Source organism: Convolutriloba macropyga, chromosome 7 (assembly GCF_964194025.1).
Source record: "Convolutriloba macropyga chromosome 7, txConMacr16.3, whole genome shotgun sequence".
Taxonomy (NCBI): Eukaryota; Metazoa; Xenacoelomorpha; order Acoela; family Convolutidae; genus Convolutriloba; species Convolutriloba macropyga.
The window spans coordinates 35,429,054-35,446,237 of NC_134474.1; the positions used below are offsets into that span (position 1 = coordinate 35,429,054).

Here is a 17,184-nt window from a genome sequence, read left to right on the forward strand (position 1 = left end):
CTCTTCTTTCTGTGGACATAAAAATTTCTAATCAACATCATTCCGCCTGTTGTTCAAGAGCACTTCTTGGGACGCTGAGCCGTTTTATGTTCCTGTGTGTTAGAAAGAAAAATGCTAATCCTCCTATATATTACACGCGTGAGCTCTGAATTTGGAAAATGTTTTGCATGTTTAATGGGCCTCTCGAAGCGCATGTTTAAGAGCCGCATTGAGCAGCATGTTTAAGCGAAAGTATCGAGAGAGTTCAACGACCTAAAAGGCTCAAAGTAGATAGTTGAGAACCGAACCTGGGACAAAAGACTTAGTCAGGTGCAGTTACCACGAGGCTAAGAGGGCTTGAAAGTATGCTCGCCAAGAGGGAGGATCTACTGTCCTGGATGCTACGTGTTTGTTAATTGCTCCCGAACTAAGTTTGAAGTTCTTATTGTAAACGTGTGCTTTTCTGCAAAGTTTTGGCCGTACAGATTATTCGCTAATCTAGAACAATCCGTGCTTTCAACTAAGTTTTTCACGCTTTCCTTTTTGATTTTTGCGTTATCTCAAACGATCTCAATTTGAAATATGTTTATTGATACGATAAAAGCGATTGTCAGAAACGGTGGTATTTAGTCGTTATAGCGCAGTTGGTAAGATGGATGACTGCTAATCCGAGGGTCGAGGGTTCGAAACCGTGTCGGGTACCCTTTTTGCGGACATAAAATTTTCTAATCAACATCATTCCGCCTGTTGTTCGAGAGCACTTCCTGTGACGCTGAGCCGTTTTATGTTCCTGTGTGTGTTAGAAAGAAAATTGCTAATCCTATATATTAAATGCGTCAGCTAATCTAGAACAATCCGTGCTTTCAACTAAGTTTTTCACGCTTTCCTGTTTGATTTTTGCGTGATCTCCAATGCTCTCAATCTTAAATATGTTTGTTGATACGATAAAAGCGATTGTGAGAAACGGTGGTTTGTAGTCGTTATAGCGCAGTTGGTAAGATAGATGACTGCTAATCTTAGGGTTGAGGGTTCCAACCCATGACGGGTACTCTTCTTTCTGTGGACATAAAAATTTCTAATCAACATCATTCCGCCTGTTGTTCAAGAGCACTTCTTGGGACGCTGAGCCGTTTTATGTTCCTGTGTGTTAAAAGAAAAATGCTAATCCTCCTATATATTACACGCGTGAGCACTGAATTTGGAAAATGTTTTGCATGTTTAATGGGCCTCTCGAAGCGCTTGTTTAAGAGCCGCATTGAGCAGCATGTTTAAGCGAACGTATCGAGAGAATTCAACGACCTAAAAGGCTCAAAGTAGATGGTTGAGAACCGAACCTGGGACAAAAGACTTAGTCAGGTGCAGTTACCACGAGGCTAAGAGGGCTTGAAAGTATGCTCGCCAAGAGGGAGGATCCACTGTCCTGGATGCTACGTGCTTGTTAATTGCTCCCGAACTAAGTTTGAAGTTCTTATTGTAAACGTGTGCTTTTCTGCAAAGTTTTGGCCGTACAGATTATTCGCTAATCTAGAACAATCCGTGCTTTCAACTAAGTTTTTCACGCTTTCCTTTTTGATTTTTGCGTTATCTCAAACGCTCTCAATTTGAAATATGTTTATTGATACGATAAAAGCGATTGTCAGAAACGGTGGTATTTAGTCGTTATAGCGCAGTTGGTAAGATGGATGACTGCTAATCCGAGGGTCGAGGGTTCGAAACCGTGTCGAGTACCCTTTTTGCGGACATAAAATTTTCCAATCAACATCATTCCGCCTGTTGTTCGAGAGCACTTCCTGTGACGCTGAGCCGTTTTATGTTCCTGTGTGTGTTAGAAAGAAAATTGCTAATCCTATATATTAAATGCGTCAGCTAATCTAGAACAATCCGTGCTTTCAACTAAGTTTTTCACGCTTTCCTGTTTGATTTTTGCGTGATCTCCAATGCTCTCAATCTTAAATATGTTTGTTGATACGATAAAAGCGATTGTGAGAAACGGTGGTATGTAGTCGTTATAGCGCAGTTGGTAAGATAGATGACTGCTATTCTTAGGGTTGAGGGTTCCAACCCATGTCGGGTACTCTTCTTTCTGTGGACATAAAAATTTCTAATCAACATCATTCCGCCTGTTGTTCAAGAGCACTTCTTGGGACGCTGAGCCGTTTTATGTTCCTGTGTGTTAAAAGAAAAATGCTAATCCTCCTATATATTACACGCGTGAGCACTGAATATGGAAAATGTTTTGCATGTTTAATGGGCCTCTCGAAGCGCATGTTTAAGAGCCGCATTGAGCAGCATGTTTAAGCGAACGTATCGAGAGAATTCAACGACCTAAAGGGCTCAAAGTAGATGGTTGAGAACCGAACCTGGGACAAAAGACTTAGTCAGGTGCAGTTACCACGAGGCTAAGAGGGCTTGAAAGTATGCTCGCCAAGAGGGAGGATCCACTGTCCTGGATGCAACGTGCTTGTTAATTGCTCCCGAACTAAGTTTGAAGTTCTTATTGTAAACGTGTGCTTTTCTGCAAAGTTTTGGCCGTACAGATTATTCGCTAATCTAGAACAATCCGTGCTTTCAACTAAGTTTTTCACGCTTTCCTTTTTGATTTTTGCGTTATCTCAAACGCTCTCAATTTGAAATATGTTTATTGATACGATAGAAGCGATTGTCAGAAACGGTGGTATTTAGTCGTTATAGCGCAGTTGGTAAGATGGATGACTGCTAATCCGAGGGTCGAGGGTTCGAAACCGTGTCGGGTACCCTTTTTGCGGACATAAAATTTTCTAATCAACATCATTCCGCCTGTTGTTCGAGAGCACTTCCTGTGACGCTGAGCCGTTTTATATTCCTGTGTGTGTTAGAAAGAAAATTGCTAATCCTATATATTAAATGCGTCAGCTAATCTAGAACAATCCGTGCTTTCAACTAAGTTTTTCACGCTTTCCTGTTTGATTTTTGCGTGATCTCCAATGCTCTCAATCTTAAATATGTTTGTTGATACGATAAAAGCGATTGTGAGAAACGGTGGTATGTAGTCGTTATAGCGCAGTTGGTACGATGGATGACTGCTAATCCGAGGGTCGAGGTTTCGAAGCCGTGTCGGGTACCCTTCTTTTTGTGGACATAAAAATTTCTAATCAACATCTTTCCGCCTGTTTTGTGAGAGCACTTCTTGCGACGCTGAGCCGTTTCACGTTCCTGTGTGTGTTAGAAAGAAAAATGCTAATCCTATGTATTAAACGCGTGAGTTCTGAATTTGGAAAAAAAATTGTATATTTAATGGGCCTCTCGAAGCGCATGTTTAAGAGCCGCATTGAGCTGCTTGTTTAAGCTAACATATCGAGAGAGTTCAATGACCTAAAAGTCTCAAAGTAGATCGATGAGAACCGAACCTGGGACAAAAGACTATTAGTCAGGTGCAGTTACCACGAGGCTAAGAGGGCTTGAAAGTATGCTCGCCAAGAGGGAGGATTTACTGTCCTGGGTGCTACGTGTTTTTCAATTGCTCCCGAACTAAGTTTGAAGTTGGTAAACGTGTGCTTTTCTACAAAGTTTTTGCCGTACAGACTCTGCGCTAATCTAGAACAATCCTTGTTTTCAACTAAGTTTTTCACGCTTTCCTTTTTGATTTTTGCGTTATCTCAAACGCTCTCAATTTGAAATATGTTTATTGATACGATAAAAGCGATTGTCAGAAACGGTGGTATTTAGTCGTTATAGCGCAGTTGGTAAGATGGATGGCTGCTAATCCGAGGGTCGAGGGTTCGAAACCGTGTCGGGTACCCTTTTTGTGGACTTAAAATTTTCTAATCAACATCATTCCGCCTGTTGTTCGAGAGCACTTCCTTCGACGCTGAGCCGTTTTATGTTCCTGTGTGTGTTAGAAAGAAAAATGCTAATCCTATATATTAAATGCGTCAGCTCTGATTTTGACAAAAAGTTTTGCATGTTTAATGGGCCTCTCGAAGCGCATGTTTGAGCCGCATTGAGCAGAATGGTTAAGCGAGCATATCGAGAGGGTTCTGTGAATTGAAATTCTCAAAGTATTTGGGTGAGCACCCAACCTGGGATAAAAGACTTTCAGTCAGGTGCAGTTACCATGAGGCTAAGAGGGCTTGAAAGTATGCTCGACAAGAGGGAGGACTTACTGTGCTGGTTGCTACGTGTTTTTTAATTGCAACCGAACTAAGTTCGAAGTTTTTATTTTAAATGTGTGTTTTTCTGCAAAGTTTTAGCCGTACGGATCTGCGCTATTCTAGAGCACACTTAGCTTTCAACTAAGTTTTTACGACGCTTATCTGTTCGTTGTATCCGTAATCTCAGAAGCTCTTAATCTGAAATATGTTAAATGGTAAAATAAAGGCGATTGCGAGAACCGGTGGTTTGTAGTGGTTATAGCGCAGTTCGTAAGATGAAAGACTGCTAATCTGAAGCTTGAAGTGGTTTTCTGTTACCATTATCCGTTAAATTGCTATGAAACTAAGTTTTAAGTAGTTTGTCGTTTTGTCTTATATTCCTTTTTATAGTAAATATCAGTCGCAATTGAGCACAATGGTCAACAATCCTCCCAACTTAACATGTTTTACGGGTCCTTAATCAGGGGACCTAGCGTAGTGAATGCGTTTTGAGATATCCTTTTTATCTCAAAATTTCGCGCTTTGGGATATCCTTTTTATCCTTTCCATCCTTTTTAAGCTCCTAATATGCGCTGATTAAGCTTGCGTTATAGCAAAAACAAGCAAATCAACGACTTTATCCAGAAATTTGCTGTACAAAGAGCAAAAGACGTGCAATACACATAGATATTTTAAGTTGTGAGACCTATGGCGGTTAAACGAGGGGCATGGGTTCTAGCCCGAGTTCGTGCGAAACCTTTACTTTTAAACCTTCTATTCGTGTAAATGATTTTCTGGTTATGGTTCTGCGGGCCTGCTAGTGCAAAATTAAACACGCAAATTGATACTGATTTGTACAATTTTGTAAATTTGGTTTTCTGAAAATTGTAATTTTTGAGTGTTTCGAAGTTACCGTCAACTGAAACTTTTTAGGGACTTGAAAATGGGTTTTAATTCTTTTTTAATATACTGTTAAATTTAAACACAAGTCGCCGATGAAAGCTTTTTGAGCTTTTAGCTGACCCTTATGTGTAATCAACGGAATTACAACTTTAGTTTCGAGAACAATGACATCAAGCTTTTCTGAATATTTTATTTTTTTTTGCTAATTTCTGGTTTTTATGTTTGTTTTGCCTGCCTACGCCAATTTATCAAGCATTTTGTCTTACATATCGTTATTCAGTACCTTATCCACTGTTGTTTTTGATTGTAAGGCTTGGTATTCCACACAAATATCCTGTAAGTTACTGTTTTACTCTAAATTTGTGAAACACTGATAGTCTTTTTGATTCGTAATGTTAGTTTGTTCTGCTGGTCAGATAGTGATTTATTCGTTTTTCATTAAATTTTTTCGATTGCTTTCTTCTGGACTTCTCCTATGTTTTTGAGATGTTTTCGTACGTTTTTTTTCATGACTTTGATCGTTTAAAACGGAATAACCAGGTAGCCCCCAGTGGGAATTAAGTTTCATTAGAGGTTCATAGTCAGTCCAAGTGCTTAGAGTGGTGCGGCTGCTGAGAGGGCCTTGATTGGAGGTTAAAGGGTTTGTTTTTGAACTTAAAGTTTTAAGTATTAAATTGGCTTTGTCAAAGTTGAGAAAGGTCTTTTGCAAGACGTAATAACTTTTTACGGCCATTTTGTGAGCTTTATGATTGGTACTCTGTTACAGTTCTGTTTTTCTTGTTCTTTTTTTTTCATATTTTTAAACAGGACTTCAATTGACAATTATTTGAGCTCCTAGTAGTCTTGTGCAAACTAGAAATGCTCAGCATGACTGGTTTGAGTTATTCTTTTGAGGTATATGTTTTCGTAATGCAAACTAGAAAAAAATTAAACGTTTTTTTTGCAATTTTCCTCAGGTTCTCGGCTTTTTTAAAATTTTAATTGCTCCTGAACGAAGTTCATAGCAATTATTGTAAACATGTGTGTCTTTTTTATGCAAATTTTTTGCTTGACAATTTTTTGCTTTTCTCTTTTGTGCATGTTTAAGAGCCACATTGAGCAGCTTGTTTAAGCTAACATATCGAGAGGGTTCAAAAAACTTAAAGGCTCAAAGTAGATGGGTGAGAACCGAACCTGGGACAAAAACTATTAGTCAGGTGCAGTTACCACGAGGCTAAGAGGGCTTGAAAGTATGCTCGCCAAGAGGGAGGATTTACTGTCTTGGATGCTACGTGTTTGTTAATTGCTCCCGAACTAAGTTTGAAGTTCTTATTGTAAACGTGTGCTTTTCTGCAAAGTTTTGGCCGTACAGATTCTTTGCTAATCTAGAACAATCCGTGCTTTCAACTAAGTTTTTCACGCTTTCCTGTTTGATTTTTGCGTGATCTCCAATGCTCTCAATCTTAAATATGTTTATTGATACGATAAAAGCGATCGTGAGAAATGGTGGTATGTAGTCGTTATAGCGCAGTTGGTAAGATGGATGACTGCTAATCCGAGGGTCGAGGGTTCGAAGCCGTGTCGGGTACCCTTCTTTTTGTGGACATAAAAATTTCTAATCAACATCTTTCCGCCTGTTGTTCGAGAGCACTTCTTGCGACGCTGAGCCGTTTCACGTTCCTGTGTGTGTTAGAAAGAAAAATGCTATTCCTATGTATTAAACGGGTGAGCTGAATTTGGAAAAAAAATTGCTTGTTTAATGGGCCTTCTCGAAGCGCATGTTCAAGAGCCGCATTGAGCAGCTTGTTTAAGCTAACATATCGAGAGAGTTCAATGACCTAAAAGTCTCAAAGTAGATGGATGAGAACCGAACCTGGGACAAAAACTATTAGTCAGGTGCAGTTACCACGAGGCTAAGAGGGCTTGAAAGTATGCTCGCCAAGAGGGAGGATTTACTGTCCTGGGTGCTACGTGTTTTTCAATTGCTCCCGAACTAAGTTTGAAGTTGGTAAACGTGTGCTTTTCTGCAATGTTTTAGCCGTACAGACTCTGCGCTAATCTAGAAAATCCTTGCTTTCAACTAAGTTTTTCACGCTTTCCTTTTTGATATTTGCGTGATCTCAAACGCTCTCAATTTGAAATATGTTTATTGATACGATAAAAGCGATCGTGAGAAATGGTGGTATGTAGTCGTTATAGCGCAGTTGGTAAGATGGATGACTGCTAATCCGAGGGTCGAGGGTTCGAAGCCGTGTCGGGTACCCTTCTTTTTGTGGACATAAAAATTTCTAATCAACATCTTTCCGCCTGTTGTTCGAGAGCACTTCTTGCGACGCTGAGCCGTTTCACGTTCCTGTGTGTTAGAAAGAAAAATGCTATTCCTATGTATTAAACGGGTGAGCTGAATTTGGAAAAAAAATTGCTTGTTTAATGGGCCTTCTCGAAGCGCATGTTTAAGAGCCGCATTGAGCAGCATGTTTAAGCGAACGTATCGAGAGAGTTCAACGACCTAAAAGGCTCTAAAGTAGATGGTTGAGAACCGAACCTGGGACAAAAGACTTAGTCAGGTGCAGTTACCACGAGGCTAAGAGGGCTTGAAAGTATGCTCGCCAAGAGGGAGGATCTACTGTCCTGGATGCTACGTGTTTGTTAATTGATCCCGAACTAAGTTTGAAGTTCTTATTGTAAACGTGTGCTTTTCTGCAAAGTTTTGGCCGTACAGATTATTCGCTAATCTAGAACAATCCGTGCTTTCAACTAAGTTTTTCACGCTTTCCTTTTTGATTTTTGCGTTATCTCAAACGCTCTCAATTTGAAATATGTTTATTGATACGATAAAAGCGATTGTCAGAAACGGTGGTATTTAGTCGTTATAGCGCAGTTGGTAAGATGGATGACTGCAAATCCGAGGGTCGTGTGTTCGAAACCGTGTCGGGTACCCTTTCTGTGGACATAAAATTTTCTAATCAACATCATTCCGCCTGTTGTTCGAGAGCACTTCCTGCGACGCTGAGCCGTTTTATGTTCCTGTGTGTGTTAGAAAGAAAAATGCTCATCCTATATATTAAACGCGTCAGCTCTGAATTTGGCAAAAAGTTTTGCATGTTTATTGGGCCTCTCGCAGCGCATGTTTGAGCCGCATTGAGCAGAATGGTTAAGCGAGCATATCGAGAGGGTTCTGTGAATTGAAGGCTCAAAGTATTTGGGTGAGCACCCAACCTGGGATAAAAGACGCAGTCAGGTGCAATTACCATGAGGCTAAGAGGGCTTGAAAGTATGCTCGACAAGAGGGAGGACTTACTGTGCTGGTTGCTACGTGTTTTTTAATTGCTGCCGAACTAAGTTCGAAGTTTTTATTTTAAGTGTGTGTTTTTCTGCAAAGTTTTAGCCGTACGGATTCTGCGCTATTCTAGAGCACACTTAGCTTTCAACTAAGTTTTTACGCTTATCTTTTCGATGTATCCGTAACCTCAGAAGCTCTTAATCTGAAATATGTTAATTGGTAAAATAAAGTCGATTGCGAGAACCGGTGGTTTGTAGTGGTTATAGCGCAGTTCGTAAGATGAAAGACTAAAGACTGCTAATCTGAAGCTTGAAGTGGTTTTCTGTTACCATTATCCGTTAAGTTGCTATGAAACTAAGTTTTAAGTAGTTTGTCGTTTTGTCTTATATTCCTTTTTATAGTAAATATCAGTCGCAATTGAGCACAATGGTCAACAATTCTCCTAACTTAACATGTTTTACGGGTCCTTAATGAGGGAACCTAGCGTAGTGAATGCGTTTTGAGATATCCTTTTTATCTCAAAATTTCGCTCTTTGAGATATCCTTTTTATCCTTTCCATCCTTTTTAAGCTCCTAATATGCGCTGATTAAGCTTGCGTTATAGCAGAAACAAGCAAATCAACAACGACTTTATCCAGAAATTTGCTGTACAAAGAGCAAAAGACGTGCAATACACATAGATATTTTAAGTTGTGAGACCTATGGCTGTTAAACGAGGGGCATGGGTTCTAGCCCGAGTTGGTGCGAAACAGAAACCTTTACTTTTAAACCTTCTATTCGTGTAAATGATTTTCTGGTTATGGTTCTGCGGGCCTGCTAGTGCAAAATTAAACACGCAAATTGATACTGATTTGTACAATTTTGTAAATTTGGTTTTCTGAAAATTGTAATTTTTGAGTGTTTCGAAGTTACCGTCAACTGAAACTTTTTAGGGACTTGAAAATGGGTTTTAATTCTTTTTTAATATACTGTTAAATTTAAACAAGTCGCCGATGAAAGCTTTTTGAGCTTTTAGCTGGCCCTTATGTGTAATCAACGGAATTACAACTTTAGTTTCGAGAACACTGACATCAAGTTTTTCTGAATATTTTATTTTTTTTTTGCTAATTTCTGGTTTTTATGTTTGTTTTGCCTGCCTACGCCAATTTATCAAGCATTTTTTCTTCGATATCGTTATTCAGTACCTTATCCACTGTTGTTTTTGATTGTAAGGCTTGGTATTCCACACAAATATCCTGTAAGTTACTGTTTTACTCTAAATTTGTGAAACACTGATAGTCTTTTTGATTCGTAATGTTAGTTTGTTCTGCTGGTCAGATAGTGATTTATTCGTTTTTCATTAAATTTTTTCGATTGCTTTCTTCTGGACTTCTCCTATGTTTTTGAGATGTTTTCGTACGTTTTTTTTCATGACTTTGATCGTTTAAAACGGAATAACCAGGTAGCCCCCAGTGGGAATTAAGTTTCATTAGAGGTTCATAGTCAGTCCAAGTGCTTAGAGTGGTGCGGCTGCTGAGAGGGCCTTGATTGGAGGTTAAAGGGTTTGTTTTTGAACTTAAAGTTTTAAGTATTAAATTGGCTTTGTCAAAGTTGAGAAAGGTCTTTTGCAAGACGTAATAACTTTTTACGGCCATTTTGTGAGCTTTATGATTGGTACTGTAAACATAAACACGCGAAATGATGCTAATTCTGGCGATTTTTTCCTTTAGATTTTAAAACGGGGTTAATAGGTGAAGCTCGGCCGGTATTAAGTCGCAATAGAGGCCATACGACTTTCTTTGTTATATTTTAAATTGCTTAATATTTTGAAACTGCTGAGAATTCGATGTGAAAAGGTCACTTCTGAGGTTTTTGACCACAAAGTTCTGTTTTTCTTGTTCTTTTGTTTTCATATTTTTAAACAGGACTTCAATTGACAATTATTTGAGCTCCTAGTCTTGTGCAAACTAGAAATGCTCATCATGACTGGTTTTTGAGTTATTCTTTTGAGGTATATGTTTTCGTAATGCAAACTAGAAAAAAATTGTACTAGTTTTTTTTGAATTTTCCTCAGGTTCTCGGCTTTTTTAAAATTTTAATTGCTCTTGAACGAAGTTCATAGCAATTATTGTAAACGTGTGTGTCTTTTTTCTGCAAATTTTTTGCTTGACAATTTTTTGCTTTTCTTCTAGAACATTCTTTGACTTCTCAAGTGATTTTTTTCACGCTTTCGTTCTTCATTTTTGAGTGATCTCTATTGCTCCGAAGTAAAGCATGTTACTAATATGAAATCGGTTGCAGAAAAGTAGAGGTAAGTGATTCGTAGCGCAGTGGTTAGGGCGTGTGGTTATGGATCGGGAGGTGTGGTTCGGATCCCTGCGGGGAAAACTTCTTATATCCATAAAGAAAAATTGATCTAGGCTACAGCCCCTGAATTAAATTGCCTTGCCTGTCGTTCAAGAGCAGTTCTTCCGACATTTGTCGGTTTACTCATTTTCTGTGAGACAATGAATTGTTTCTACAGCTAAAAAATAGGTTACTGCGTAGTTTTAAGCAGCAATAAAAATGTTTTCAGCTTATGTGGCCAGTGGAAATTTCAGTACTTTTGTTTGTTTTACTAGGTTAATTGAAATTGGTTCTACAGGGTAAAAGCTTCAAGAGTTGTAGCAATGATTACATTTTTTTTGTTTGATTATTTTAGTTTCTCGAATCTTCTGAGACTGTTTTTGACTGGCCTTGTTCAACAATTGACTTGCTGATCAGATACAGTTCTGAGATTTGTGATCCAATTCTTGGGATGTTATTTCAGGTCTTGTCTTGCTATGTTTTCTACAATCCAAATTATTTGGATTGTTTTTGTGTGCTGTTTTTTTATGATCTGTTCACACTTTTTGCCGACTTTCCCACGTCATTGAGAAGTAAAATTGGTATTTTTATTCACGTTGAAGTAGTAAAGGGAACAAAAGTATATTAGATTTGGCGTGATTTTTTCATACTACCATTAAAATGAAGTCAAAAATTCGTGTTCGAACGAATTTTAGTGTTTTCAGGGATTTTTTTTCACGTGCATCAATTTGACTTCCGTTTTCAGTGTCCCAGCTCTTGAGTGCTATTTATATAATGCATTTTTATGCTAATTGTGGCTATTTGAAGTGCTTGATTAATCAATCGGCAGCTATAGCTTTTTATGACTTCACACCATTTGTAGTCATAAAATATTATTGAATGTGTTGATACTTTTTTAAATAATCTTGTCCTATCATTTAGCATCATTAGTTGCATTGCATGGCTTGTTCGTTGCTAATCAGATACATTGAACCTTATTAGTTGCGTGAGGCCATAGCTAGTGGTTTTCGTGACTTCATCTAACTTTATATATATATATATATATATATGTATGTTCTCAAAAAAATTTTAGTGAAATGTTTGTTTTTTCGTTTCATCATTTTATGGTATTAGGGACAGATCTCATAGGTTCCCAATAGAGATTAATATACTCGACTTATTTTTTTTTCAATTCAAAGCAATTGATTTCTTTTACTTTGAGTCTAATTTTTCTGCATAAATGTTTTTATTGTCACTTTGTTGTTTTTTCTCTTGTTTTCATTAATGTCAGGTTACGCCAGGTACTAAGGATGCCTAAAACAATCGAATTTATTGTTTCAAGTCATTCTTTTGTTTTCGAGGAATTATACGCTGTTCTTTTTCAAAACAAATTAATGAATTTGTGTTTTGCTTGTATTTGTTGTAGTTTTTGCTGCCTTATCACTTATTCTCAATAATGAGAGGTCTGTTTGGTTGCTATTGATTCATATTATTGAAAAGCTTTCGGTGACTTCTATACTGTTAATGTTCGAAAAGTATAAGTTCTTACTTTTTGCGATAATTAGTTTGAATTTTTGTGTCTTATTTTTAAGTCTCATGACAGGTTTCATCGGTTGCTAATGAGAAAAAGTGAATTGCGTTGTCTGCTATTGATTATCAATAGGTTGTTGCATTGTGTACTCATTCTAATAATGCGTAGAGTCAATTTTTTCAAAGTGTTAACATTGTTATTCTGTTTCAAAAACACTAGATCTTGGAAAACGAAATTTTCTAATTGCTTCGAGCTTTTTTGTTTGTTCTTGCTCATTTAGACTCATGGGTTTTTGCCTGGTTTGTGTTGTTATTGCTGTAAAGATTTTATTTGTGATCTCCTAACTTAATTCAATTCTTTGAATTGTAATTCAGGACGTTCTGTTGTCTTTTTTTTCGTCTGACCATTTGACTTTGCGTTTTTAAAAACGGGATAGAGAGAGCGAGCGAGAGCGAGAGCGAGAGCGAGAGCGAGAGCGAGAGCGAGAGCGAGAGCGAGAGCGAGAGAGAGAGAGAGAGAGAGAGAGAGAGAGAGAGAGAGAGAGAGAGAGAAGAGAGAGAGGGAGATGCAGATGGGGGGGGGGAGCACGGACGGCATCAAGTTGCCGGGCCTTACGCCTTACTAGTCTCTAATTATATGATACACAGAAACTTGAGGAGACACATTAATGGTATGAAGGGAGGTTCAAGGGGTCTCTCAAGATTGATAAAAGATGTGCTTTCTTTGTTTCTGAAATGTATCGAACTTGTCTCAGCATTCTGTTGTGGTTAACGTCAAATGCCGTTATTAAACTAAATTTTTCAATAGGTGGTGGTGGTGTCGACGAATACATTGACAGAAGAAGTGCGGCGTCTTCAGCCGCTCTGTCCAGTGGGACAGGTGGTCCCATTAGAACCAGAGACAACCGCTATGTCATGATGCAAGCTATAAAGGATGAAGGTTTGTAATATTCCAGACTATGCCATCCTATATAGGCGACAAAATTCATCTCGAGCACGTTATAAAGTCAGATTGTTTCTTCAAAGGTGCATTATTTTTTATTGCAAATTTAGAAGGCTTTTTTTTCAAATTCGCTTGCTCGCTTTTTGTCGTTGTTTTAAACATAGTTTCGGAAAGAACAGGTGGCAGTTTTTTGTACTTTCATGGCCCTTTTTTAACAGGTGATATTCCAATGTACAAAATTCTAGAAAACAGACTTTGGCTAACTAATCAGTTCAAATTAAAAATTTGTATATGGATAAAAATTCTCGAGTTTGAAAGTGCGCACCGATTCCGTTGCCTGCACTAGTTTAATCTGATTTTCGTGTGATCCTTGATGTTTCAATTATAGCTGAGCATTAATAGTGGTGTATCTTATAGCAGTAGTGGAGCTTGATCAAGGATACTCGTCGATGGGTGCCTACTCGAGTGGGGGCAGTTCTGCAGGCATGATACCACAGGACAACGTCGCATACTACGGAGGAGGCCAAGGCGGAGGAGCTGGCTATTACTGATCACTCCAGTGGAAAATCCCTCAACCCACATATGCTTTGATTGACTAATATAATATGCATGGATGGCGACCGATTTATTGCACTGATTCTGTGTCACTGTAAGTTGATTTTGCTTCCATTTTCACAAAGGATAGCGCAGCTTCAACAGCTGTTAATAAAGCTTGTTAGAACGTTCTCTAGATTATACAGAGAAGATGAAACCAAATAATTATTAATTGCTCTTGAACGCAGTTCATAGCAATTATTGTAAACGTGTGTGTCTTTTTACGACTCGAAGAGGAGTATTGGTTTTCTTAAGGTTTTTTTTTACCGGAAGTACTATTCGTTCAGACGATGTTTGACCTAAAAGCGAAAGAGTAAAATTGCCGTGTGAACTAATTTTTTATGAGCGAGAGAAGTTTTTTGATCATGCGCTGTGTTTAGTGAATGACTTTTTGACTTTGAAAAGTAGTTTTTGACTGAATGGCACATATAGATAACCGTTTTTAGCCGTTTTTTCGTCTAAATGGCCCAGTTTTTTTGCTTGCAATTTGGTTTTTTGTGGAAATAATTTTTATTCGTTGATATATTGAAATGTAAACCTCGGAAATTGATAACACATTGTTTTGCAGAGCCTGAAAATGCGTTTGAAGTTCAAAATTTGCACATATTTCTTGATTTTTGGCTTTTTTTCTATTAATTTCTTCATTTTTGGATCTTTCGGCCGTCTTTTTGTCAAAAATCAGTTAATACGGCAACTTTATTTTCATAATTCATATAATCAACGCCTCTTTCTACCTCGATGTAACTTTGTTTTATAAAATTGTACATATGCTGATCCGATTTTGGTAGTTTTTTTCCAATTTTCCTCAGTTTTTTGTTCGAATTTTGGTTTTAATTACTAGAAAGTCTTTGTGCAACTTGAGGGACTTTAATTTCGTTTCAATAAAAATCAACCACTTTCGGCGTTAAGTTTTTGAAAGAAGTTAGATTTTGTTTCATAACTGTAGTCTCAAAAATTTTTTGACCATTTTTTTGCAAAATGTTTCAATGTTTCGTATGTTTGAATTCTGCTATCTCTTTTTTTCTGTTTAGGAGGATGCATCTTTTTTTGGATGACTCGTTGTCTTTTCTATGTCTCGAATGCTGAAGACTGAATTGTTTTTGTGTTTCTTGATTTTTTTAATTTGTAATTTAACTTTCAAAAATCAAGAATTGATCTTTTTGTTACGATGTTCCTTACATTGTGCTCATATTTTTTACATTCAAGTTTACCATTCTAGCTTCGTCCTGACTTTCACGTTTATATTCGTTTTATTGGTTTTTTTAGTTGATAAAAAATTGAAAGATTTCAACTTTTTCTCAAGATTTTTTCTTCAACTTTTTTTCAATATTTTCGTCATTTCTTTGGTTTGCAATTGATTTCATTCAACATAAGGCAGTACTGAGTTTTTTGGATAGCCTTTTTCAAAATTGTAAATTAATACTTTGTAGTACAATTTTCTTCCGGCCCCGGTATTGTTTTTAAACAATTTTTTGCCTTTGAATTTTATTCTGTTGCTTATTTCTTTTCTATGATTAATTTTATTTTTGAATTAGTTTGAAATCATGTATAGAATATATACAACAAGGAAGAAATATGTTGTTTTTGTCTGAATTGAAGTGATTAGAAATCTAATTGTAGTGGTTTTCTGGTTCTTAATTTTGAGCATTCTGTTTTGAAAAATTTAACTCAGTTTCTAAGATGATTATCTGCCGTTTGCTTTCGCGAACCTTTTGAGATTGGAATCAAGACTTATTTGAGGGAAATTATTAGCCCTGTCAGTTTTTTCAGCCTATCAGGTTTTTGTCATCCTAATTATTTCGGAATCTTAACTTGAACAAACGCTTTCCATAATATAAAATTTTGCGGCATTTTGTTTCTCTTGGTGACAGCGGTTTCATTTTCACCAAAATTTAGATCAGACCTGGGGAAGTAACGAGTTAATGGTTTAATACAAAAGGTAATGGCTTCAGCTGCAATTACGTTTTTTGTGTAGTTTTGATGCTTCGAGTCGCTTCCGGAACTTTTCCGGCTATGTTTTTTTAATGCAAATCTTTTGCTTGACAATTTTGCGCTTTTCTTCTAGAACATTCTTTGAGTTCTCAGGTGACTTTTTCCACGCTTTCGTTCATCCTTTTCGAGTGATCTCTAGTGCTCCGAAGTTGCTAATATAAAATCGGTTGTGGCGTAGCAGAATTAACTGACTTGTAGCACAGTGGATAGTGAGGGTGGACATGGATCGAGAGGTCAGTGGTTCGAAGCCCGGTGGGGTCAAAGTTTTTTGCACCCATAAAGAAAAATTGATCTAGGCTAGAGCCCCTGATGAATTAAGTTGCCTCGCCTGTCGTTCAAGAGCAATTCGTCCGACATTTGTCGGTTTATGTTTTACAATTGCTCTCGAACGAGTTGCAGCAATTATTCTAGTCGTTAGTCTTTAGGCGAATTATTTGTATGACTTATTTGACTTTCGTTCCTGCCTTCTAAGGGTTTGCGTGATCTAACGAATATTACCAACAGGTTATTGACAGCGACTAGTTACCAAATTACCAGGTGAAGCCGAGTTGTTGAGTAACTTCGAGAGGGCAATAGCAACTCTGTTGTAATACTTTTAACCAACTCTTATTGCGATTGCAACAGTGGCATAACTTAACGCCAGTTTTTTTGGCAATTTGACTACGAGTTCACGCAACTCTTTTTGTGGTCATTTTTATGTATAGCAAGAGTGGCATAAATTTGAATGAAGAAAGAGTGCTTTGCCACTATTCCAAATTTGGGGTAGTATTCAACGGGCGTTAACAATTTATTCCATCGATAATTATTTTGCGTTCGTTCACAATTTTTAGCGGCGGAACTCAATTGGCGAACGAAAGTCACCTCAAAAGTGAGGTCATTAATAACCGCCGTCAACCTCTCAACGGCTGTTGTTTATGTGTTCTCCTTTTTACAATACAAAAGGATTTGGATCGTATTGGTATGCTGTCTTTTAAGATATGTTCAAACTTTTTAATTGCTCTCAAACGAAGTTGTAGCAATTATTCTAATCCCGTTGGCGAAGCGATAGCGGCTCTTATTGGGGACATCGTGTTTTTTTTTCAATTCATCGTCTCCATCGATGATTCTTGCGACCTGACTTCTTAGAATTTACTTTTTCAATATCAGTGATTTCTACTGCGTTGCAGTTAAAATCTGTGTGCGTGACGTCATTTGTTCTGCTCTTAGGTCAATTGCATGACTTACCTCACTCAAAAAATGTCTTCTAAACTCGCTTAATGAAATTTAAATTTTATGAACATTCACTAGTTAAAGGTCAATAGTGTGCATCTAAGCAGTGCCAAACGTTAATTTTGAAAAAGCTCCATAAGGGCTTTTCCTTATAGAGCGTTTGTGTCTCATAAAAATGACAGTCCGAATCTAACGAAAAAGTTGAGTGGTCTTTTAAAGGACTGGTGGTCAATCTGTTTATCGTATTGCTTCAGTTGTTTCAATTCATGGAAGGTCACAAGCGTCTATCGCAGCTTTTTTCCGGCATACTGAATTTTCGGGTGAACTTCCAAGAACCCTCATCACACCGTAATTATAAG

The 17,184-nt window shown here is 37.6% G+C and overlaps 1 protein-coding gene across 2 annotated transcripts in view; it reads left to right on the forward strand.

The window, feature by feature from the left end:
• The window catches only part of LOC142342229 (uncharacterized), a 41,054-nt gene extending 27,362 nt beyond the window's left edge, over positions 1-13,692 (forward strand). Inside the window, exons 7-8 of one of the 2 annotated variants that reach the window (XM_075393488.1) lie at positions 12,896-13,027; positions 13,451-13,692. In XM_075393488.1, the coding sequence (XP_075249603.1) occupies positions 12,896-13,027; positions 13,451-13,581 (263 nt within the window). In that variant the 3' untranslated portion in view covers positions 13,582-13,692. Of the gene's footprint in view, positions 1-12,895; positions 13,028-13,447 lie in introns of both variants that reach the window. The other variant, XM_075393487.1, reaches the window with a different exon arrangement.
• Positions 13,693-17,184: the final 3,492 nt, after the last annotated feature.